This window comes from Cebidichthys violaceus, unplaced genomic scaffold (genome assembly GCF_023349555.1).
Source record: "Cebidichthys violaceus isolate CVI_PGR_0920_01 unplaced genomic scaffold, fCebVio1.0.p SCAF_58, whole genome shotgun sequence".
NCBI classification, from domain to species: domain Eukaryota; kingdom Metazoa; phylum Chordata; class Actinopteri; order Perciformes; family Stichaeidae; genus Cebidichthys; species Cebidichthys violaceus.
In genome coordinates this window covers 20953-45152 of record NW_027176794.1, presented here as the reverse complement: position 1 = coordinate 45152, position 24200 = coordinate 20953, and the positions used below count along the sequence as shown (strand labels likewise).

At 40.2% G+C, this 24200-nt stretch overlaps 1 protein-coding gene across 1 annotated transcript; it reads left to right on the top strand.

The window, feature by feature from the left end:
* Positions 1 to 132: 132 nt before the first annotated feature.
* Positions 133 to 5292, top strand: LOC137888851 (Golgi reassembly-stacking protein 1-like). Its single transcript, XM_068732360.1, has 9 exons — positions 133 to 334; positions 836 to 916; positions 1400 to 1603; positions 1867 to 1953; positions 2064 to 2194; positions 2314 to 2428; positions 2502 to 2619; positions 2709 to 2831; positions 3122 to 5292. Exons 1-9 carry the CDS (start codon positions 269 to 271, stop codon positions 3388 to 3390), a joined length of 1194 nt encoding a protein of 397 aa, XP_068588461.1. The 5' UTR covers positions 133 to 268; the 3' UTR covers positions 3391 to 5292.
* Positions 5293 to 24200: the final 18908 nt, after the last annotated feature.

Sequence of the window (24200 nt, the reverse complement as noted above, 5' to 3'; positions counted from 1 at the left end):
AGCTGTTCCCACGTGAAGCTCTTCAAATCAGCTAATCGAACGCCGATTGCTCGATATATCCTCATGGCGATCGCGCTCAGTCCAGGCTCGATGTTTCTGACATCTTTATTTATTAGCTGTGCCTAGCTCTGGAGAGGCTGCTGTCACAACGTGCCTCGGCTGTAGCCTTTAGCAATGACTTCTAACACTGCTCTACCTCAGTGACATTAAAGTCAGTGTCTGTATTGCTTAGTTTAAAAAAGAAAAAGAAAAGAAGCTGTCGAGGGCAATGGGGTTGCCGCAGAGCTCGTTTTTGTCGGACGGGGGAACTCACAGTGGATATCATGTCCACGGGGTACGTATAGTGCAAGGTTAGCCAGTTTGTCCCGAACGTTACGGCTCATTTTGTTCCCATTTTTTAGCTCGCTTACTTGCTTACTAGTCTACGTTAGTCCTGGACAAATGTCGCTGCATTTATCTGTGATGAAACACCAGTCACTAGTGTTTTAATGGCCAGGTTTTTCTGTACGTGTTGTAACTCGTAACACCCTTTAATGGTGTCCGCCCATGATGAGGTGGCACTTGGCACCCACCCAGACTATTATTTATCTTGGTTAGACACTGTGTTCAGAAGCTGAACCTGATACTTGTAGCCGAAGCATACATTATACAGTTCGCTACAGTTACATGTCAACTTATCAACCATTGTGCGTTATCTCGCAAACCCCAAATTCTGGCCAATGCAGTATCTTTAGTTGACACATGGGGGCGACTCTAACACTGTAGCCTTTATGTCAAATCAGCTATACATCCATGGCCAAGTCTCATATGTGTTTTTTTTATTATCATATTTCAGGTTCAAGAGGACTCGCCAGCTGTGAGGGCTGGTCTGGAGCCCTTCTTTGACTTCATTCTCTCCATAGGAAATACACGACTTGTGAGTAGACTCCTGTGAGGCTTAAGTATATTTGGCATGTCCACTTTCCACATTAGACGCGTTACCAACAACGTGTCGGATTTCACAGTCAATGAGTTACTTAGGCTGTTGTATTTGGAGAAGCTCTCTCTACGGGACCCTTTCTCCCTGCAACAAGTGGATGTTGATGTAAGAAATGTTGTCAACCATTTACACGATAAGGACTTTTTCTGTGACCAGTTTTGTCTTTATGAAACTCAGCTGCAGAGGGATCCGGTTGCAACATGCAAAGATGAACTTCTTTGTTTCGGTCGGGTCCCTTTAACTCATTTTGGACTGTTCAAATGTACATTGATGTGTCCTTCTGTGCAAGCTTGACGTCAGGCCTGAATTATAACCTGGTCCACACAGTCCGCTTTAATCTCATTTCATGTTCTTCTACATGGAAACTGATTCGCCGTCCTTGCGCTGACTCAGCTGGAATAGTGTCTCTTGTTTCTGCAGAATAAAGAAAGTGACTTGCTGAAAGATCTTCTAAAAGCCAATGTGGAGAAAGCAGTCAAACTTGAAGTGTACAACTCTAAAACACAGCGGGTGAAGGAACTGGAGGTGATACCCAGTAACATGTGGGGTGGTCAGGGTCTACTGGGCGCTAGTGTCCGCTTCTGCAGCTTCGAAGGAGCCAATGAGAACGTTTGGCACGTCCTGGTAAGTCAAGTCTAGCCCTAATACGGGCTATTCTTTAACTTTCTCTGTTCAACCTATGCTGGCCTGATATAAAAACAGTTTATTGTTCTAGCCAGCACATTGTTCTTTCAGGAAAGTTAATTTAAGTTAGGAGAAAAGACAATGTGCCATTAATAAACGATTAATAAACTTGTAGGATTGGTACCACCAAATGTTGGTGTGTTATTGTCCCACACAAATCCATTTTTTTAAATATAAATGCCTTCATAACCATCCATTTTTAGGATGTGGAATCCAATTCTCCTGCAGCATTGGCCGGCCTTATTGCTCACGATGACTTCATTGTCGGAGCTGACCAGGTGTTGCAAGATGTACGTTTTTATTTTATTTTTTTGTCATATAAATGGATTTAATAGGATACTAGCATTCATGAACAAATACACTGCAAAATCTTAAAATTCCTGTCTTTGTTGTGTTGCAGTCAGAGGATTTCTTTTCTTTGATTGAAGCCAATGAGGGGAAACCTCTGAAGCTGCTGGTGTACAACACACAGACGGACCAGTGCAGAGAGGTAGTGGTGACTCCAAACGGAGCGTGGGGAGGAGAGGGAAGGTAGGTATTATGTCTTTGAACAGCTGTAATCTTTTCTTATCACGTCACCTGTTAGTATATGTACAGGCACAATACACATTTATCATAATAACCCTTGTGTTGTTTGTCTTGGATTTTAGCTTAGGCTGTGGCATTGGCTATGGCTACTTGCACAGAATCCCAAATCGTCCAGCTCAGCCTCAATCCACTGTGATTGACAACAGCGAAGAGCTGGTTGCAAGCGACCACACTGAGGTACGTGTTATCACATCTTTATTATCTTAAATGCATAGTTTCCCTTATCTTCAACACAGTTCTCTCTTACCAGGTGCCTTCGGTGGATGCATGTAGCCCCTCTATCGTCAGTGAAACAGATTTCAGTCAAATTGAAGGAGCTGTGCAGGACATGCCTGTACCCTCGTCTACTCAGCCAGCTGTGGACTTAGGTAATACTATTTTAAGAAGCATTCATTTGTTTTCATTGTCTGATTTAGTTGACCTGTTTTCCCACAGAATAAAATGTATGAATTTTCAGATATTTCCAACGTACCCAAAGCAATGACTCCAGACTTGTCAGACACGGTTTCCACCAGCGACATGGGCCAGAGCTCCATGTTTGCTAATTATGGAGACAACTCTGGTGATCAGTGTAGCTTGGGTAAGTACCTGTACAACTGATTAAATTGTACAGCTCAATGCCACCTAGCTTGAAAAACAAATGAAAATGTTTAAAACCAGCTATTGTTTGCATGTCTGGGTTCATTTAATGACTCAGTTTTTGAACCATTTTCTACCTTTGTCACATAATAATAGTCCCAAATGATAGATTTATGAATGTGTGTGTAACACAGTTAAAAACAGCAATAGCAGCGTATTTTTAAAACGGTGTCACGGTATCCTGAGGTGTAGCTTTCCTTTAACTGCTTGTCTATGTTTGTATTTCTACAGATACCTCATCTGTTGACCAAAGACCTTCGTCCCCAGAGAGGGAAGAGGAATCAGACATCCAGGAGACTGAGCAGGAGGGTGTAATTGACCGGATCACTAACACTTCCCTGAGCAGAGAGGCTGCGGATGACCTCGCAGGCCTTGAAATCACCGCAGAGAACCCGAGTGACGCTAGTATCCCAGAGGTGCAAAATGCTAGTTCTGAGCCATCAGGCTCAGTGAATATTATAGAGGAAGAGACGGCTGAGACAGCTGCGTCAGGCAGTTAGGAGGACCAGAGTATAAGAAACCGGTTCGACTCATAGCTGATGCTAGTTGCATTAGAGGGGATTTAGAGCACATTAGGATACAGAATGCTTCCTTTATGATTGTAAGTTGCATCAATGGAACTATCTTCTCATTTCTAAGAGTTTATTTATATCCAGGTATCATTGCTGCATGCTGAATTGCACATTGTAGAGAGATAGTATGTTGACAGGAAAGATGGTTAATACAATATGAATGTACTCTTTAATTTGCGCATACTGTCTCAACATCAAGCAGGATGAAGCCTTAGTCGAGTCTTAGTTAGCCGTTTAAAGTCATCCTAGTTTGCACTAAAAAGCCAAAGGTGAATAATATAGAATTCTAAAGTCATTTTTGTCCGGTTGCTTTCACCTGCTGAGTAGTTTGAAACGCTGTTAGAAAAAGAAAGTTTGAGTGATGCGGTTTTATTTTATTTGGGGTGGAGGTTGTTATTGTTGAGTTTGAGATGAGTACATGTGAAAAGATGTTTTTAATCTCAGGCATTTACCATTTAAGCCACTTTGCCTTGCGTCTTATTTTAAAAAAATTAAAACATTTTATTTATTATTTTAAAATTTAATTTTTTTTCTTATGGTTTGACTTTTGATTGGCGTAAATGAGTGAGCCGTGTTTGATGCAGCTCTCTCATTGTTTTCTGTTTCTTCTCTTTATATAGATTTTAATTAAATTATGTTTCCGATTTTTATGGATGGACAAAACTATTCAATTATTTATAAAAAAGATGTTCACGATAAACCTGCGGTAGTCTGATTTTTTTGTACTCTTTTAGGTGTATGCATAAATAGAATGATTAAGTCTCAGCTTTTAGTGTAGTTCAACCACTGAAGAGAGGCTCATACATATAGTAGGATATACGTATGTTCACTCCCTATAAATAGTTGACGTTACTTCCTGCTTTGAGACAGCAGGTGTCAGCAAACACCTCATTATAGATCCCGACCAGGAAAGCTTCAATTTTCTGCCATTGCAGCTTCGAAATTGCTGTCAAATTCTAGGTGGTCTGTATCATATTAGCAATAATGAATGGCGACATGAAGCTGTACTCATGTTTCTGCAAAAATCTCATCTCCCTGTGAACTCTTCAGGGACTTGTTCGTCCGATCTATAGCGGAACAGAAGCAGCTTGCATTAGTGAGGGGAAACGTGACGGCACTGATGCCTCACGGACCCGGTGACTTGATGCATCATTTGTACCGTTCATATCTTCAGTATGTATGTTACCTGCTGGGTTTGCTGGAAAAGCCCTCTTCAAAAATGTAATCAGAAGATTTTTAACAATAATTCAGAATTGGTAATGATGGTTCTCTTGTTCATGATGTAAAGACCTGTGCTTGCATTTTATTTTGCCTTTTTATCTCACCCCCTGAGGATCCTCGTGTTCTTACACATGGGCAGCACCAACCATTAATTATAACACACACACACTTAATTAATTCACACAATTAATTCTCAATATCTCTATTTGTATCCTTTGTAATTCTATATCAGAATAACAGAATATTGGTGAGACCCAGAAGAAAGCTAAGGAGGAAAGCTACAGTAATAGAGGGGGAATACGCCTCAATTATTTACCGGGGCCCTCCTCAGTTGAAGTGGGGGGGGATGGGCATTGAGGGAGAGAAACAGCTCTGGGTGAAGAAAGGCGAGAGGGAGATGCATTTGTCTTCATCCAGCAGAGTGAGCGGTGTTCTTATGAAGCCTTCCTCTGAAACACCTGTACGTGTGTCAAACGCAGGATTATATTTCTAAGATGAATATGTAGCAGCTCAGCAGCTTTAACTCTGCCTACACACTGAAATGTAATAGTGGCAATGCTTGAAATTTTGCATAAAAATAAATGCCTCAAGCTTCTCAAATCAACAGTACACAGCTGGGTGGTGTTCATGTTTTTTTGTTTGTTTTTTTACTTCTGATCTCAAAGTGAATACGCTTTTTCATTGCATTGCATCCATGTTATGTTTGCAACATGAAGATAGCTTTATTTGAGGAAGCAGCCCGAGGCAAAAGCCAGCAGCTGCGTGCCGGGGGGGGGGGGGAGCCGAGAGGTGAAGTATAAAGGGGGCCACCTCTGGAGGACCGTGCTTTGCCTTCATTTTCTCCCTTCTCTGCGCCTGTTTCAAAGGACACTGTGACGCAGATGAACCCACTTGTCAGCTTAGCTTCATCTCAACCCCTGAGAGGCTCGGCTCACAGGCACCAGCATAGTGCCCGATGCCTCAGCCTGTCGTTGCAGCATGACAAATTGTGAAAAAAATAACAAGGAGAAAAAGGGGGGGGGGGGGTTGCATGGATGGAGGGAAATGATGAAAAAAAAATCCTTTTATTATCCTCTGACTGATGTGAATATGAAGGGTTGACACTTGAAACGGTTAAATTGGCATACTCAAGTGAAATTATATTAAATATAGCTGTTCACAGACCCTATAAACAGCCATTTGTTGGTTCATATATGTGGGCACAAAGCCCCACCATACTTACATACTTCTATTTTCTGGTTTTGCCACCTTCCCATTCTAATTACAGATATTTCCCTGCAATGTAGCCTATATTTGGAAGTGCTGGGAGCTGTATTTTAATACAGGTGCCATGCAGTGTTCCTCACAGTGTGCACAGCAGAGCCTGGGAATAATCTCAGCGAGTGCCTTCTGTGTTGCACCACCAATGTTCAGGTCGTTATTACATTAATTTATACATGGGGACTATAATTCTGTGGAGCCTGAATATATTAGGAGATTGTTTTCATCTCCTGCAGTCATTATCAACTGGCTTTATGTTGGCTTCTGTTTGTACAGGACACAAGAAATATATATTTCTATTTTCAGCAGGCAAGTTATGCCTTTACTGGATAACTGTCAGTAGAGAGATGACAGAAAATATGTGGGGAAAAAAAGAAGGGAAAGGATTTGCAACAAAGGTTCCTGGATCATATAGGCAACCTGGGCACTCATCAGAGCATGTTCTCATCTGACATTTCTATATTTATGGTTTAACCTTTCCATCCCTTGAGCTACGCTGCCAGTGTGGCTAAATAGACTTCCAAAAACATCCAGTATGATTATTTTATCTAAAAAGCAGCTGTCCCGCAATTCTCAGCTGCGTCCCTGTCTCGGGATTGTTGCCACCTCTCACTCCCTAACACATTTTCCCTGCCTTAAGCAGCAACATTGCTAAAAGTAAATCTTTAATCGTGTACAATTTGTGCTGGTTTCCTGGTGACAACAGAACAAGAGATAAAGCAAATATGATGCAGCAGCCAATAAGGAGGTTATGGGTACCCTGCTTTATTTCAAATACTAATTGCCGTTTAGTAGAGGTGAGGATCGGGCCACACAAGACAGCACACATTGTTCTACTGTCAGGATGACCCTGCTGATGTCAAGTCTGCACCCATCTGCTACTGTGGCTCCAAGTGTCTTAACCCAAATATAATGACTTCACTATTACGTATGCCATTTTTTTGTCACTGCTTTAAAAACAGCCAAGGCGTGCAATTTATTAAAATCACGTTGCTTCTTCAATTATCAACCAATGTCTTTCTTAAAGCTGGTGGTAGGCAGTTTATTTTTGGCATCATTGGACAATAATTCCATAATAAGCTTTCAGCATATTGTAACTCAAGTGGTATCCAGTTTTCTGGAAAAGGCAAAAAAGATTTAAGGGAGCTGCAATATCATCAGTTTACCCTTCTGCTAAACGTAGCCGTTAGCTGCCGTTAAGCTAGCCGCACCCGTGAACCTTTTGGCTACGATTAGCAGAAGGATAAGCAAAATTGGCAACATTTTCTCTACATCTCTGAAATTCTTCGCCAAGATGGACTTTTTGTTAAGTCTGTCTTATGCCAGTAGGAATGCCCTATTCACATTTTCTAAAGCCTGAAAACGGAGCCAAGAGCGGGTGCAGAAGTCTACGTTTCTCTCAGACCACTTGAATAAAAATATGCTGAAAGGTTATTTGGGAATTTTTGCCCAATGATGCAAAAAAAATTAACTGCTTATACCCCAGCTTTGACAAAGGAGCCTGGTGAATTTGATAGCCATGAGCAGTTTTCAAATAGTTTGCAACATAGTAGCATAAATAAGAAATGTTGCTCTACTATTGCCATTGCAAGACTGCTACTTTCAAAAACCCTAAAAAACGGTTTTGTTTTGACAACTTTTCCTACCAAGTGCTCAAAAAGTATTAAGCAGCTGCTGTTTCTTAGAGCTGGGAGCATTTTTTTTTTCCTCCCAATTTTTCTCACTTTTTCGTCTCACTGATCAGGAAGCCCTTTTGTTTTGTCGAGAGGCAGCAGATGAGACAGCGGGGTAAAGGTTTGGCTCAGCCTCTCACAGTGAATATGAATGGATGGGGAAACACAACTCGGTACGTTCCCTTCTGTTCTCCTGTGTCTGTGACACATTGGATGTGACATCGCCACCACTACCCAGGCTTGGTTTTGACCCGATAGGGAGCTGTCTCTTAGTGTTAACCGTCAACCCACAGGGCAATGCATGCTTGGCTTTGGCCCTCCTCCGTCATCATATAGGAACATGCGCACAATATTGCATGCAATTCGCTAAAGGAAAAATGTTGTTTGGGATTAGCCTGACTGTCAGAAACACTGGGGTAATGTCTTTGTCATCTAGAAACGATTAGTGTGATTGTTAGGCGAGGCTTTGAAACTGTAGCACCACACAGTGTAGGTGGTTTTGCAGTTTACAAACAACGCAGCTGCACCACAGACATATTATTATGCTCTCTTATTTCCATAAATCCTAGTTGTGATGTCAGCGTACCACAGCACAGCCAACCAAATAAATTGTTGATAATGACAATATCATGTTCACAATGCATTCTGGGCCCGATTGTACCAATTTTCCTTTGTTGATGAATAAAAACCTCAGTCACATTATTTATCCTCCACTTACACAAACAGCCCCAGCACTTATTTCCAATTGTAGCTCCTTCAATCAGCATTGGCTCTGTTTCTGCATGCGCATGTGTTCATAAACAGATGATGGTGTCTGAATTTGACAGCGCAGTGTGTGCAGCTTGCGTCACTGTCGAGCCAGAAAAAGCACTGATCTACCTGATAGCTCTGAAGATGTGTGTTTCTGCAGGGTGGTGCTGTCCGTATGGTGGAGGGGAATTAACTGCGTCTGCTTTTCAGAGCAAAATGGAGGCACCTTCTTGTGGAGCCTTGGGAAAAGAGGGATTAGAGGGTAGTGATAAAAAACTGATTCAAAATGTAAAACATCATTTAGTCGAGCTGTATCTTAATATAAGGCACCATAACTGAAAAAATTAGATTTTGATGGATACTCTGACAACAAGAGTGTGGATTTTCTGCTCTGTTCAGTCATCAAATTTCAGAGTGATAAATGACTAATAGGAATATCTGTAGGCAAGTGATGCTTATGTAAACATCTAAAGGTTGATGGAGGTAGCGTTCGCTGCTGAGCCTCAGTGCTGCGGCTCTGTGCACACATTTATTATGACAAAACCTGAGCCCCCAGACACAGAGAGTCGTAACAATCGGGCAGAGTTGGTGGGGGATGAAAATTGTAGGGACGCACACAAGAGAGCCAATGAAAACAATGACCAAAATGACAGTAACTCCGTGGAAAATGTTGTGTGTTGGGGGAAATATGCCATGCATGTGTATTAAAGTAAAAAAAAGTGCTGTTATCAGGTTAGGCCAGAGCCACATTCACCAACGACAGCTGAGCTGCACAAACACTCAGCCTCCCCTTGAGAATGCCTTTTTTTTGTTGTAATTACCTTGCAGAGCAGGACGGGGAAGAAGATGGCCACTGTGCTCGTCTCTTGCTGTGTGAAAGCCTTACGCTCCTCTTCCTCCTGCTTTTAAATGGTCTAGCTTCTGTTAAGAGCCTTCATCCACATCACTAATGTACCCTTAAAAGCTCCATGAAATCAGCGGCCATTTGTTACGCAACCCATTAAAATACTATTAGAGTTTACGTGAACAGCTATCAGTTGATGACATTAGCAATGCATCATAATTAAAGTAATTGTATGAATGGGCAGGCGTTGCATTGGCAGGTTGGATAATTCAGCGTTGTGTGTCCATAGGGAACAAGAGGAGGTGATGTCTTTGTACAAAGCCAACGTATGAAATGAAGACTTTATTTACATAGTGAGAGGCAAACAGAGAATGGCAGGTGGGGTCCAGGCCACCGCCTCCACCTGTGGCTGCAATTACTGTGATAAATGAAGATCAGAACACTCAGGTGACTCAGGCTGAGCCGGCCGATCACTCATCTGGTGGTGAGTCATCAGTGGCTCCTACTGTCAACACCGGCCCATCACACTCATGAGTGTGTGCGTGCATCTGGATGTGTGTTTGTGTGCATGCATCTGCGTATGTGTGTGTGTGTGTGTGTGTGTGTGTGTGTGTGTGTGTGTGGGGGGGGGGGGTGTTTCCAGCTCTGCCGGCAGACACACGTGTCACACAAACGTGTAGATGAAGACACAAGGCAAGGCACCAGAAGGAGTGCCTCACTGATGTATACGGTAATTTCTCCTCAGTACATTGTGTTCCCTGCATGCACTTCACCTCCGTGGACAAGTCTTTATCACTATATGATACAGATGTTAAAAAAACGGCAAAGAGGTTAATTAATGTCTTTGCGTTAATCAAATTGCTCTCTGTCATATTAATTAGTCTTTCTATCTGTCAGAAGGTAGGAAAGTTGCATAAGCACATCTTGATTATGTAAAACTAAAAGAGAAAAAAGTACGTGTGTTTGATTAGAGTAGTTTCCATTAAGTGCAGCTTTCCAGTGCATAAACACTATAATAATACTGTTTTTGTCATGGAAACAATGTGCTCTGCTAAATAGTTATTTAAATATTTTTATCTCCAACAGACCAACACGTGTGGTTTAATTGATTGCATTGTCTCTGTCCCTATGGCAACTGGAAATTACATGAAGGAGATAATTACAGGGTGCTGCAAGATGTCTGAACATTCATGACATTGTCTCTTTCTTATCTCATATTGATTTTGAAATTGATTTTTGAGGGACCAGCTATACTAAGATTTAGCTGCTAAGTGCTCAGTGTTCTTAAATGTCACTGGGGGAAAAATGCATGGTTGAATTTAAAGGTGTTTCTGGTATGCAGGGAGCTACGATCAAAGTTTTTTTTTTTTTTTCCATGTAGCACCATAATGTAGCTCATCATGTAGGCGTGACTCCACCAATGTGCCCTGAAGTTAGCCAGCTGGCAGCTGCTGATTCTTTTCGTCCTTTCCATTGCCATTTCCCCAGCCCTAGATTCCCATCATGACATTTCAGGCAGCATGCAACTCCAGTAAGAGATGTGGAGAGAAAATCTACAGCTGTTAATGTACAACCTTCTGCAGCAGTCACAGCTACGTGATATGTTCATACCTCTCTGTCAGACACCATCTGTTTAATTTGAGAATATATATTAAGACAGTGTGGTACACAACAAATTAAAAAAAACAAGGAGTGAATTAAAAAAATTATCAGCGTTCCTCTGTCTTGGAGCTGGTAACAGAAGGTCCCTTTCCTCTTATTTCAAAAATAACAAATCTGTTCAATTATCCCCATATTTAAATTCAGAGATCACAGTTAAAGCAACATATCATCAAAATGCGGCTTTCAAGCTTGACCCCACAAAAACATGAATAATGGATACATGTGTATAACCCGTATCACACAGTATCAAACTTTATGTGCTGCTTTATTAAAAATACATAGTGTTGCATTACTAATCCCATCCTTGACCACATTTGCCACCGCACTGTGGGTGACCTCTCCTTCCGCTCTCTGCTGATCCCTCGATAACCTCTAAGAACTGCAAGCACTCAATTGATCGAAAAAGGCAAAGTAGGATCTGTGCAGTAAGTAATGGCCTCTGGCAGTTCGCAGTCTTCGTCGGTCTCAGTCTGCATGTTCCTCAGCAGTGGGATGATTCTGGTTCAGAAGTGAAGAGGATGAGGACGCATCAAACCGTATGAGATTAAAAATGGAGCATGAGCAGCTGGATGTGGACTCAGGGGGGCTCGAAAGCTTCCAAAAGGATGTGCGAGAAACTCTACATGATGTGTGACTGCTGAATGAAAAATACAAAACCCTAGCTTTTTTCCCAGTGTCTTATCTTATGACATCCTTCTTGATAAATTGTTTAACTTACGTTGTTTTTTTTTTGCAAAATACACTTACTTGTTTCTATACAAAGAGTTTGATGAGACTAAACGCTAAAGGACTGGCTAAGTAGGTTAGCTTAATTTAGCACAAAGACTGGAAACGGCTAGCTGTAACATGTGACATAGTGAGCTAGCATTTGTCCAAGTATCTGATTGATATCTGTCTTAAAGAAATTGTTCAATGTCTTTTGTTGCCAGGAGTTTGACGAGAAGATCAACATTAGTCTCATCTGAGGCCAGCAGCCCATTAGCTTAGCTTAGCATAATGACTGGAAACCGCTACAGTAGCCTGGCTCTGTCTAAAAGTAACAAAATCTGCCTTCCAGCACCTCTGAAGCTCATTTAATGACATGTTGTCTGTTAAATCTGTAAAACCGCAATTTGTGCGTTTCAAAATTATGTTTTTGTATGGATTAAACAAACTATAACTGTTACTTAATGTTCACAGTTTGTCTTTATGCTAAGCTAACTGCAGTGAATTGAATGGTATCAATCTTCTCATCTACATTACATTACATTACATTACAGTCATTTAGCAGACGCTTTTATCCAAAGCGACTTACAATTCAGTATCTATCAACACACCGTAGACGCAGCTACGGGAGACATTTTGGGGTTAAGTGTCTTGCTCAAGGACACATTGACATGAGATTGGGCCAATCTAACTCTTGGCCAAAATCTTGAGCTATTCCTTTAAATTAGATACTCTCAAACTAGCATTCCACTAAAAAGAGCTGTTATTTAAATGACACACACAAAGGAACACGTTATCACTTTGCTTTGTAAGATACAAAAAGACTTCAAAACCTTAATACCTTTCATTCCCCTGATGATACAAATGTAATATTGTGCAGGATTATGAGTAACTTGATACAAAACTGGATTACAGAAAATATTAAAGACATTTATAATGCAGCTGAACTATTTAGTCTGTTTTTGATATTTCATCTTTACACCCAGCAACCAAATAGAGCTATTACATTAAGTTATGACCTATAAAATAGGTACCTCATGTTAATTAGCCCTGTGATTGGATTTGTCCTCTCAGATAATGTTGCTCTCAGACTGCTGTGAAGGGCTTTTATCTCCACCTGCTATTCAGTGTGGGTAAAGGAGCCTTTTATCTTGCCTGTTGATTTAATAATAAAATGACTGTAATGTCCGCTCACAACCACACAAATGCAAACACAGACGTAGACAGATAATCCATATCTATGGCACAAATTGAGATAGCTAAACCAAATCAGAGAGATATAACTTGAATATTTTATTGTCTTTTTTTATTATTTATTCTCAGTTAATTACATTTTATCTCATGAGTTTCAGTCCTCCAGCCCTCATCTTCTTAGATAGGACCAGCTTTTTCTATGTGATGCATCAAAAGATAAATGTTATGAACACGCTCATTTTAGAAACGCTGTGAAAGGTCATGCTTTCTCCACAGACCATGGTCATGTTTTGTCGTTTTACATTTAGATATCCATACCTGGGTCACATTCAAACAAGTGTTAATGTACGTATATATTGATCTAAAGATTCTGAGCCATCACTGTTTGCTCTACAGGAGAAGATCCTGCTGAGAATTTAAACACAACAATATGTGCTCTGCAGAGGAACAAGCAGTTTTTTAAGCTGCTTAGTGCTTAGCCTGTGATTCAGTACATTAAACCAAGTGCATGAGTCAGCTGCATTTGAAATCTCATCTCTTTTTCCATTTTCACTCGTTCACTTTTCTTCTCCTTAATCCCTGAAGATCTGAGACAAGAATAAATGAACGTGTATTCAAATTTAAAACGAGCGACTGGAAGCAATATGCCGGGCTTCACAGAAAAATAGGTATTTTCTTTAGAGGAGGGTTTTGAAAAATGTTAGATACAGTATATGTAGATATTATACATAGACTTTATGACCAAAACTATGCAGAGAATGCAAGATTTGTTAACCTGGCTGCAGAGATTTGCTCCCTTTCAGTCACTCGAGCATTAGTGAGGTTGGCCACCGATTTTGGTCCAGACATTTTTTGCCAGCATTTTGTATTGTAAAATGTTGCAATGTTAAGATTTTACCATCATCTTTCAGACTTTCCTTCATCATAAATACAAAGTTTTGTAATGTCTTCTTTGCAACAATAATGCACTTTCCTTTATAAGTGCGACGCACCAACATTTTCTCTTGCAGAAAGTAAGTCTTCATTGAGTAAATAGTTAAAGAGGCTTAAAATAAATTCTGCTTCGGGGACATGATACCATATCAAACAACCAATAAAATGTACCATGAAAATGACATAACACTGAGTTACGGCAGGCATCGATCCAGGATTCTTACCTCCTTTTATTGCTCGTATAATTCTTGGCCTGCCTGCAGCCTCTGGTTCAGTGATTACATGACATGGGTGCTGCTTACCTGACCCATCCATCTACGTACGTCACCATTCAACATGACTCATGCCCCATTTTGTCGTGACTATCTGTCAGTTCTCCCTCCCTCATGCTCTTCCTATTGCTCCCTCTCTCCCTCCCCTTGTTTCCTTGCTGTGTCCCTGTCTCTCTCACAAACACATTTTCAAACACATTACCGCACACACACAAACACACTCTCTCCCCCCTTTTCTTCATTTTATGACATATTTTTTATGTAAGCTAAACAGAAAGCAATGGCAAAACACTAAATTATAGAAAAAAGATGTACAAAGATGAAAATGTGACAATTTTCAGAGAGATAAGGTGGCTTGTTGTTAAGGCACAATAAGGCAGCGTGACCTGATTACACATCCACTGTGTGTCTACCCTGTTCAGTATCTGGCATAACTTATTCTCTGCTGAGCTTCATTTTTTGTATTCTATGGAGTCCCAGAAATAGCATATCACATTTTCAGTCTCCTCTGCAGTCTGCCAGGCTGCGATGTTGACAGCTGCCTGGTCGCTCAAATAGGATCCCCCAGGCCAGACCCACAGAGGGCACAAACGAGTGAGAGAATAAAAGGCCGAGAAACAGGATGATAACAGTTGGTAGGGCGTACATCTGTCTCAATTCATCATGTGCTCAGGTCGATTTGTGATACCAAGAGGAGGAGTGCCAGAAATGAGGGCAGGCAGTACTTCAAAAACCTCTTTAGTAACACTTCTTTGTGTTGTTTGTCGGTATGAGGAGGACTGTCTCTGCCAAGGAAGAATCCTTTCTAATGAGGCCATTTTGGGATGAAGTGGGGGATGAATCAACAAATCCTCTCCCGAATAGCAGACACTAGCTGGCTCAAACAATAACTTGAGTAACAGTGCCTCTCCTATAGTAGGATGTCCTACTGTCAGTGGCTATGTTTACATGCACCAAATATTCAAGTTGTCCTTATTTCGAAAAAACAACAACAATAGTCATAATAAGCTGTTTAAATGGTTAATGAAAATGAATATTCCACTTATATTCCCTTTTACATGCAGCCGTGCATTTTACAATTAATGCGAAACAACCCCATCCTGCATCCTCATCACCGGGGCCAGTGAATTCCATGACAGGGGTTGATGCCCTAACATGTCGTTTATCACGTCAAAATATAAAAAAGTGGAACAGTAAAAGCCGATGGTGCCATTTTGCTTCTTTACGTCAAAACAGTTCAGTTTTTCACGGATGGTGGACTTGTTCAACTGTGTGAATACAGCCTCCCTCTTTCATTCCTTCAACCAACTTATTGAAAAGGTCAGTGTTGCGATATTTGCGCATATCCTAAACCCTGTTGATATCCAAGTCAAGTCAGTAAACGTGTGAGTGTCACTGTGTTTGTCATCTTGAGTGAGTGATATTTTGTGTAACGTAGATGATAAGATACTTGCTAAATAGGCTGGACATCATACTCCTAGACATATAGGCTTTGTCAAGAGCCAATCATCTGCAGATGAGGAGCTTCTATACCTACAATGTAGCACAAAACAGGGGTGCCCACTTTCCCCAATTATTTTTGTGATCACCATTAAAGCCTTTGGCTATTGCGGTACGAAACAACTTTAATATTAAAGGTATGTTAATGGGTCAACAGGAGCATTAAACCTTTTGTCATTGTGCCTATTGCACACGGTCAGCAAGCCTCCCTCTGTAATGAGTTCAGCCTCCCTCCACGTGATATCAACCATCTCCTCATGGCCCATCTGTGCTCACAAAGGACATGTACGAGGTTGCTTTGTGTGCCAGAGCTGACCAGCTCCATCTGGTAACAAGGCAGTAAAGATAATGGCCACCGGGAGAGGTAGGCCTTCAATAAGGGCTAAGGCTTGCACTGCTGGTCGTTGAGGTGTTCTGTTGGCTCTCAGGCAGAGGCGTGGGAACAATAACAAGTACAGTGTGCTGTGGTGGCCCTTCAGTTACTTGTAGTCAGCTAGAAGGGGGAGAATGCATTACTGGAGGGCTCCGGAGTCCATTTATTCAGACTCTTAATACAGTCTTTCCTGTGGCACCTTTATTTCAAACTTTATATGCTGAAGCTTTCTGGACCAAATTACTTGCACCGTGTGCATGAAAATCCTGCTATTACCTAGTTATTTATTCAATATGATTCATGTCCTTCTTCTCATGACATTCGCTAATTAAAATGCACCAGAGCACAGGGCTATCATAATCTGTTTCAGCTTGGAATAGTGATGACATTTCTGGCTGTATTTTATTAACGTATATTAAGCTCTCAGCCTCCCTGACAAAGATGTTACAAGTTCTTGCCGCGCCTGATTGAAACACTGCTATTTACACACCGGCTCTGTTATCTCACATCCTTTTCCTTCTCTTCTCACTCTCATTATCTGATTCTTGTCAACAATTTTCACCACAAATGCAAAATTAGCTTAGCGACAGGTTTTATGTCAGGGCAACTGTGTTTGCAGAGATAAATGTAATTTGTTGACCTGACTGCTCAAATCAATATTCCGTGGTATCTGGCGACAAGGAATGTTTGAAGAAAATGTTCCCTTCGACTACAATCAAAGCAAAGTGCCCCAGCTCATGGTCTGATACACAGAGTACACATGTTGATGGGTATTTCAGGGAGCAACTACAAGGGCGTAATGGAAAAATTCAGACAGCCTTGCTAAAGTTAAAAGCTGCATTGAAAATACATGCATTCAGGTTTAATAAAGAAAGGCATACTACAGCCCCCTCTATTTATATTGTATTGTCAGCAAAACCCATGAAAAGAGCAAAAGCAAGAATGAATTTGTTTTTCTGTACTTTCTCACTTCCCTACGCTGTACGTGGCACTCAGCCCAGAGCACATGCATTCTTACTAAATGTGTTACAAATATATTGCTTTATTTTTGAATAAGCACAGTAATTTTCTAAAATGGCTGAGTCTTATAGTGTTTAGTAAAAATTACTCAAATAGAGGTAAATAGGGCTTTTATTGGGAACTATTCATACACATTTCGTCCATTAGAAATCATTTACAGCACCATGACGGTGTATGTGGGAAATAAACTACCATGCCCATGTTTGTGGTAATGAAACTGTGTGGCTCAATGTTGTATATTTAGCCATGCAAGAGACGTGGCTCTATAGAGATAGCAATGTCAGTATGTCCCACGAGCTTCGTGATTAGTGCTAATTGTCAAATGTTAGCATGCTAACATGCTAAGCTAAGATGGTAACCAGCATGTTAGCTTTGTTATTGTGAGCATGCCGATGTCAGCATTTACCTCAAAGCTGTGCTGTCAGTCTCAGGGAGTCTCAGGGAGCTGCTTGTTGCAGAATGTTAGTCTTGTTAATAGCTTATAATCATATTGGGAATCCCATTGGGGGCCCAATGGGATTTCTTCCTTTTCCTGCACTGCTTATTATTTCTTATCTCTTTTATGTTTGTGTATTTATAATTAAATTGTGTAAATAAACATGAACTTAAAAAACTATTTCACAGAAAGTAATGAGCTGCGTCAGACTTTGGCGACACAGGCAGAGCTTATTAATAGATTCAATCCATTGTTGGTTTTGGTCTTTTTTTATGGGAATGTTGACAATGTGAAAAAAATTTAGAAAAGCACAAGACCCATTCTGTAAATCAAGCCGTTGCAATAAATCAAGACTATGTACTAACAACCAGCTTCATTGACAATCTCGTAAAACAGCTTGTCTTTTTTTGTATTCTCATTTTATGGATTGTCAATATCAGTGACAGTACATCCAACGTTGAAGAGGATGCTTTTGATTTAAGTCTCTGTTTCACATCGAGCTCCAGTGAATCCATAACACCCCCAATAAATCACCTTGTTCTCTGACCTTCCTCATTCCCAGTATACTCATCTTAAAACAGCACTGTTAGGATGCAGATGATGATTAATTCTCTGTCAAATAATGGGTCGTGCTCCTTTGATGATCTGTCCCCAGATTTAGCTGTAACTGCTGGTGTGTATCACAGTGATGGCCCCTGTGTGGGAGAGGAGTCACCGCATGTCATAACATCCTGCATCTTTTCCCTTTTCTCTCTGATGTCCAATTACAAACCCCCACATGGATTGAATATGATAAATGCATGATACTGGACATCTTGTTTTGCGGCTGACTAGTGACTCCACAAAGGCGGTTGAAGGACGCATTTATTCTCGGTCAATCTGATTCCCATTTGCAGTTGTTTTGAGATTGATTTTATTCAGGCCCCTCGGTGGTGGTAGTGTATGCCTCAGTATGCCTCACATGTCCTGTGAGACAACTGAGGTGTAAAACAGAATATCATGTTGATCCATTTTCCTTTTCCATGGCTTTGCACAAAGTCCATAGTATAGTGATACTGCTGTTTACTTCTGACACCAAATACAGCTAAGAATCATCTGTGCTGGTCTAAGTTTACCCCAAACTGACGGCAGAACAAAAGGCAGCATGAATACATTCAAAGTCAGTGGTACGCGGCAGACTTTATCCGTGAAAGCACAAATTGAGTTATAAATTGAGTCATTTTTTGCAATGAAGAATTCACCGCTTCACCCAGAAAATTGAAACATAATAAGCTTCCAGTGAAACTGTATCACGTTCCTGCATTTCTCTCCCCACTACAGCTGGAATAATATCCCTCAGGTGTCAGCGACCTTTGTAACTGACTTATGGAAGCCGAACAAAAAGTTTGTATCTTTCTTCATGTGCTGAATGTCAGGCCTGTGTCGGAAATGATTAAACATGATGAAGAAATTTAAAAAGATGTATTGTTAAAGGCTAGTGTCGGGCGGTCAGCGTCATCTAATCATCGCTCACCTTTAGATAGAGCATTCGCACAGATCTGTTTCAGCTAAAACCACTTATCATAATGTGTGTGACTAAAGAACTGGCTGCCGTCTAGTGTGTGAAATGTTCTCGTCAAATGCACTTGCATATCATTCACATCAATTTCACAGTTTTTTTTCTCAAGAAATCAAATGGATGTGAGACAAAATGAACTGAGAGTTGATCATATTAAAAAGTTGTGATATGCTTTTGGTTGTAATCGGGCTGCAACTCATGATCATTTTTGTTATTGATTAATCTGCCAATGAATTAATTGATGAATCGAATAAATGCTTTGTTTATAAAATGTCCGAATATAATTAAAAATGCCTCAGAGCAAAGTTTGATGTCTTGTCAGTGTGTTTGTTTTTGCTTGGTGGTCTAAAAAACAGATGGCTTAACTATTAATCGATTATAAATTATTGCTTTTGAATTCTGTAAATCAATCGATTGATTAATTGACTCATTGTTGCAGCCCTAGTGTATAAAAAAGAGTTACAAGCCATTTAGTTTAATGCACAGCTATACATAATTAAGCACCTCAATTTCCCCTGTGGGAATCAATAAAGGCTTATCTTATCTTTTCTTAAATTTCTAAATATATGAAAATGAGGGTGTCACTGAGAGTGTCAACGCTGTCACTTCAACATCAAAAATGAACGGTGATCTTTGCAGGGAATGTTTGGCATCATTTGCACGCAGAGAGAGAGAGCAAAAGATGGCAGACGAACATTCACCAATGAGGGGAATAGATAGATAGATAGATAGATAGATAGATAGATAGATAGATAGATAGATAGATAGATAGATAGATAGATAGATAGATAGATAGATAGTAACTTTTTGATCCCACGAGGGGAAATTATTTCGTTACAAGCAGCAATAGGTTCCAGAGCAGCAATAGGTTACAGGTATAAAAATCTTAGTATTATATATATAAAGAAAAAAGAAAAATACAAGAAAAATACAAGAAAAATACACATGTCACACTACACAATATATACAATTATAATGTAAAGATGTTATATAAAAAATGCACACTATATACACAGTGAATAGAATAACAGAATAATATTAAATCAACTAAATAAACTTGTAAACTAAATAAACTAAATCAATTGTTTTGGGAATAGATCTCAAAATTGTTTGATTTTAGTGTGAAATTAATACAGAAATCCCCTCTTGAGCCAACTGCTGGCCTCATAATCAAAACTATTGGTGAAGATGCATCTCTGTTGAACTGCAGGTGTGAGTTGCTGACTTACACCATCGCACTACAGCCTTTTCAGCACATAAAACACTTTGATCAGCGCTGTTATTGTTCGGTGTCTCTGCAGCAGCTAAAGCCTGCAGCGCTCTCTCACACAGCGAGCGTGTGATTTATGCAGGCACAGTTTGGTTCATTTTGCACCTCATAATATGAGTGACATCCTCCGTGCTCTCCATAACAGCATGATGGATGCATCCCGACTTTAATACAAAGTTTTGTCGCCGCTGCTCCGCGATGACAATAAACACAACACAGGTTCCTCTTGGGCTTTTCAGTCTTTATCTCTCTCTCTCTCTCTATCTAGCTTTGAACTATCCCAGAGAATAGACAGGACTTTCAATAATACAGCATCCGTGGCAGCATCCATTAAGACATTTACATATTTGTAAATCTAATAAATTGTGCAGAACATTTATTTGTGAATCAAATCAGAGGAGATGCAACGCTGTAATGGGCGAACAGAAAAAGGCATTCTCGTGAGAGGAGGCGTCAGAAGCGCGGCATGCATTGTAGAACAGCACGTACACACTCTTGCGCACATAAAGGCTGCTGTCATCAGGCCTGGCAGGCTGGTCTGTGGCAGAAGTCTAAAGGGGTTGAGGCATAGGCTAATCAAAACCAGAATTGGCCATGTCTACCTCTGATGTAAGGTTAAAGCACCCGGGGCAAAACTGGACGTTTGTGCTCCAGATGGTCTTTGCGATTTTATTCTACGATAGAGAAGGAGAAGTTTTTCTAGCACAGTATATCCACATTTTCTTTAAATGTGGCATCTTTTCTGGATAGACTTGGTCTTACTTTGTACAGCCTAAATAAGGGTCGCCAGTATAACAAAAGCAGAAATATTCACTCCGTTGAACAGCCACAGAGGTTCAGCACACACGTTTACTTACGCATATGCTTGACTTGACTTAACGCTGTCTACGGTGAACACTGAAGACATCTTCTCCACCTGTATACTCGCACATGAGGCCGCAGAGTTGGGCAAACAGCACAGCTCGCTTTCATGCAAAAAGGTGTGACATGCTGGACATAGATTAATAGCAATTTAGCATGTTAAGAACACTTTCTCCCAGCCAGCTGTTATGGCCTTTCTTGTCTTTTAATAATAGGAAAATAGCATCAGATGGATGAAATTTGTTGAGTGTCCAGGTGATTTAAACCACTTCTAATCTGAATCTTGGCAGGAGAGCAAATAAGTGTATTTTCCAAAGTCTCAAACTATTCCTTTAACGTACAGTTGACTCAGATCTATACGAAAAGACTATGTCATCGTGTAATATTTGCCCATATTTAACAGCCTTATAAGAATCAATGGTTCTTTAACAGTTGGATCACCTATGTCTGTAGAGGTTGATCCTTCATGTCATCATGAAAAAACGTTACCAACAATGTGGGCTACAAGAACACATGCATGCACCCAACATGCACATCGGTTGTCTTTGTGTCAAACACACAATGCAAACAAATGAGACACATTTTAAACTGTCCCATCTGCTGCTCACACTCAATCACGCTAATCAAAGTGTCAAGGTGCAAGCTTGCTGTGAGACAAGTGAATGTAATGGCAGACCACTCTGCAATTCTCCCAAATGGAGTTCTGATTCAAAATTGCCTCAGAGAGAAATGACAAGCTTTGCTGACTATGGAGTTATGAGGAGCTCTCATGGGTACAGCAAAAAAATAAGGAGAATAAAAATGAACAGCTGCCAGAGCTTCAGGATCCAATTATGCTTCACATCGGCTGCCCTGAGGAGCTGATAATATCACAGGAAATTAAATAAATAATGTGTTAAAACTCATCATCTGCTATAATGGGAACAAGTTTGATCAGGGGTGTGGAGTACTTCTTTAAAAAGTCAAGAAAACAGCTTCCTCTTCAATGATAAGCTTCCCACAGTCCTTTTGAAATTATATTTTTGGAGCAGCGTAGGACAAATAATTGCTCCGATTTTTTTGAGTATGAGGATTTTATTTTATTTTGAAGTGTGTCTTTTGAATCTTTCAATTAGTGTCGGCTTAGTGTACTTTGATTACAAAAAGGCTCATAAGTTGTGACACAGTAACTATTGTATGGACTGATGACAGTTCATTTCCATCAATATTGCTCATAGTTTTCTACTTCGTGTTATTAAGATTCAGTTAAATCGTTTAATCACCTGTCTCTAATTCCGCAGCTTCTGGTTGGCTGAGTACATTTTAGAGTTACTTGGTGAAATAATATGTGTTTGTTTTGTGAATAAACAAACCTGATCTTTGTGTTTACTTTACTATACTAAACTAAAAAGCAACATTATAATATGCATTACATTGTATGGTTTTTATATAGTGCATGTTCATGATTAATGTGTATCTTTACACGATGTGAACATTGACAGAGAAACAATTGGTATTTGGTCAGGGTGGAAGAGAATATATAAACCCAGAAAAGAAGCTCCTCTTTACAAAAGTAGGAGTCCTCCTCATCTCATGAATAATTAAAAAGGCTTGATTTAGAACAAACTGCTGACTTGGCCCATTTATGATTCATAGAGGAATGACGCCCTATTTGTTTTTGGGCTCTGCAAATAGTAAACAAAAGTGCAGGTAGCTTGCCAACGGGGATGAGCTATTCTCAGAGCAATTTCTGCAGGTAGCATCATGTGGGAAAAGGTTTGGCTTGGTCCTTGGCAGCAGGGCAAACATTAACAGTGTGTTCTCTTGCAGACAAAGTGAAAGTCTAACACCCAGCTGATCTGCAGAATCCATAGGATTTGCATTTAATTGCAACATGTGTTTGTAGATATTAAGCACTGGTCCTGTTTGTTAATAAGGACATTGTCAGACATGCTTGATCTCATTCACTGTGGTACTTGTCCTCGGCCATAAAGCTGTGCAAAATATGAACCACATCTATTCTCCCACCACCTACACACAAATTGCCTATTTAAGCCACCATTTTCCATCCATCCCACTTTGTTTGCTCCATGTCAGTGACAGCCCTGCTCTCACCTTCCCTACTCTCCAAATCCTTAAATTGCTGTATAATCCTGTCAGTCAGTGAACCAATAGAAGGGATGGTGGTTTGTCGTTTTTCTGCTCTCCGGCTAATAAAACTGAGATATAACTGCTTAATCAGTGTCAGATGGCCAAAGCCCCGGACGGAAGATAAATGAGCCACACGTTCATCGTTAGAGCCTTTTAGAGGACAGGCTGGGAAAGCAAAATACAGGCGATCAATAGAAAACACACCACGGCTCTTATATTTGTTTTCCAATATGCTCACCAAAAAGCCAATGGGGGTAATAGAATTCCATTTTTTAAAATAGTATATCTTAGTCTCGCTTTTTACTCATCTGTGCACAACCTCCTTGGAGTAGATGAAAAAGATTTCACACATGACTTGAGATTTTTCCACTCATTAACCACATGTAGTACAAGAGGAGTGTTGTTCCAGTGCAGAGTACATCGTTATCAGTTATGTATGCTGGCTTTTTATAGTCTTGAAATTTGCTTTGATGCAAAGAAGTTGCACTAAAACTTGTTGCACTACTGGGCACAATAACAAACACGACCTGCTATTGCCAGTATTTAGCCTTCAGTATGTGCTCACAAGCTCGGGCAATATCGGTTTTACCAGCTACTTATATGATATACAATACGATCAATAAACTGATATTTTGAATCTGCCGGCGGAGCCTCTACTAAAGCTGCCTGACATAAAATGAATGGTCAGGATTAAAGAAGCTTGTTACTATCTCTTTAGAGATATTTAGTAGAGCAGATTAATTCCCCTGATAAATCAGATGATTAAAAACTCTCCAGCTTTTCACTTCATTCAACTCTTCAACAGTATGCATTTCTCTTCAAGTTAATGATGAATTCTTGTGTTGTGATTATGCACATTGGATGGTAAAATGAAAGGTTAAATGTGAAAAAAATACTACTCTCAGCGTAAAGACTGGAAGATTACCTAATGAGATATGACGTGCTAATTGATCAGCTTTTGAGGCGTTGGTAGGCAGATTTTTTATTCCCAAAACTGTTTCCCGGGGCTTCCAGTCTTATAAGTACTATAAAGGATAACTGTGTCATATCTTCCTTAAATGTAACAGATTTGGACT

Coding starts and splice junctions, on each gene's coding strand:
- LOC137888851 (XM_068732360.1), top strand. CDS start 269: ATGGGGTTGCCGCAGAGCTCGTTTTTGTCGGACGGGGGAACTCACAGT. Junction 1,954..2,063: donor CTGACCAGGTGTTGCAAGAT/GTACGTTTTTAT, acceptor GTTGTGTTGCAG/TCAGAGGATTTCTTTTCTTT. Junction 2,620..2,708: donor TCAGCCAGCTGTGGACTTAG/GTAATACTATTT, acceptor ATGAATTTTCAG/ATATTTCCAACGTACCCAAA.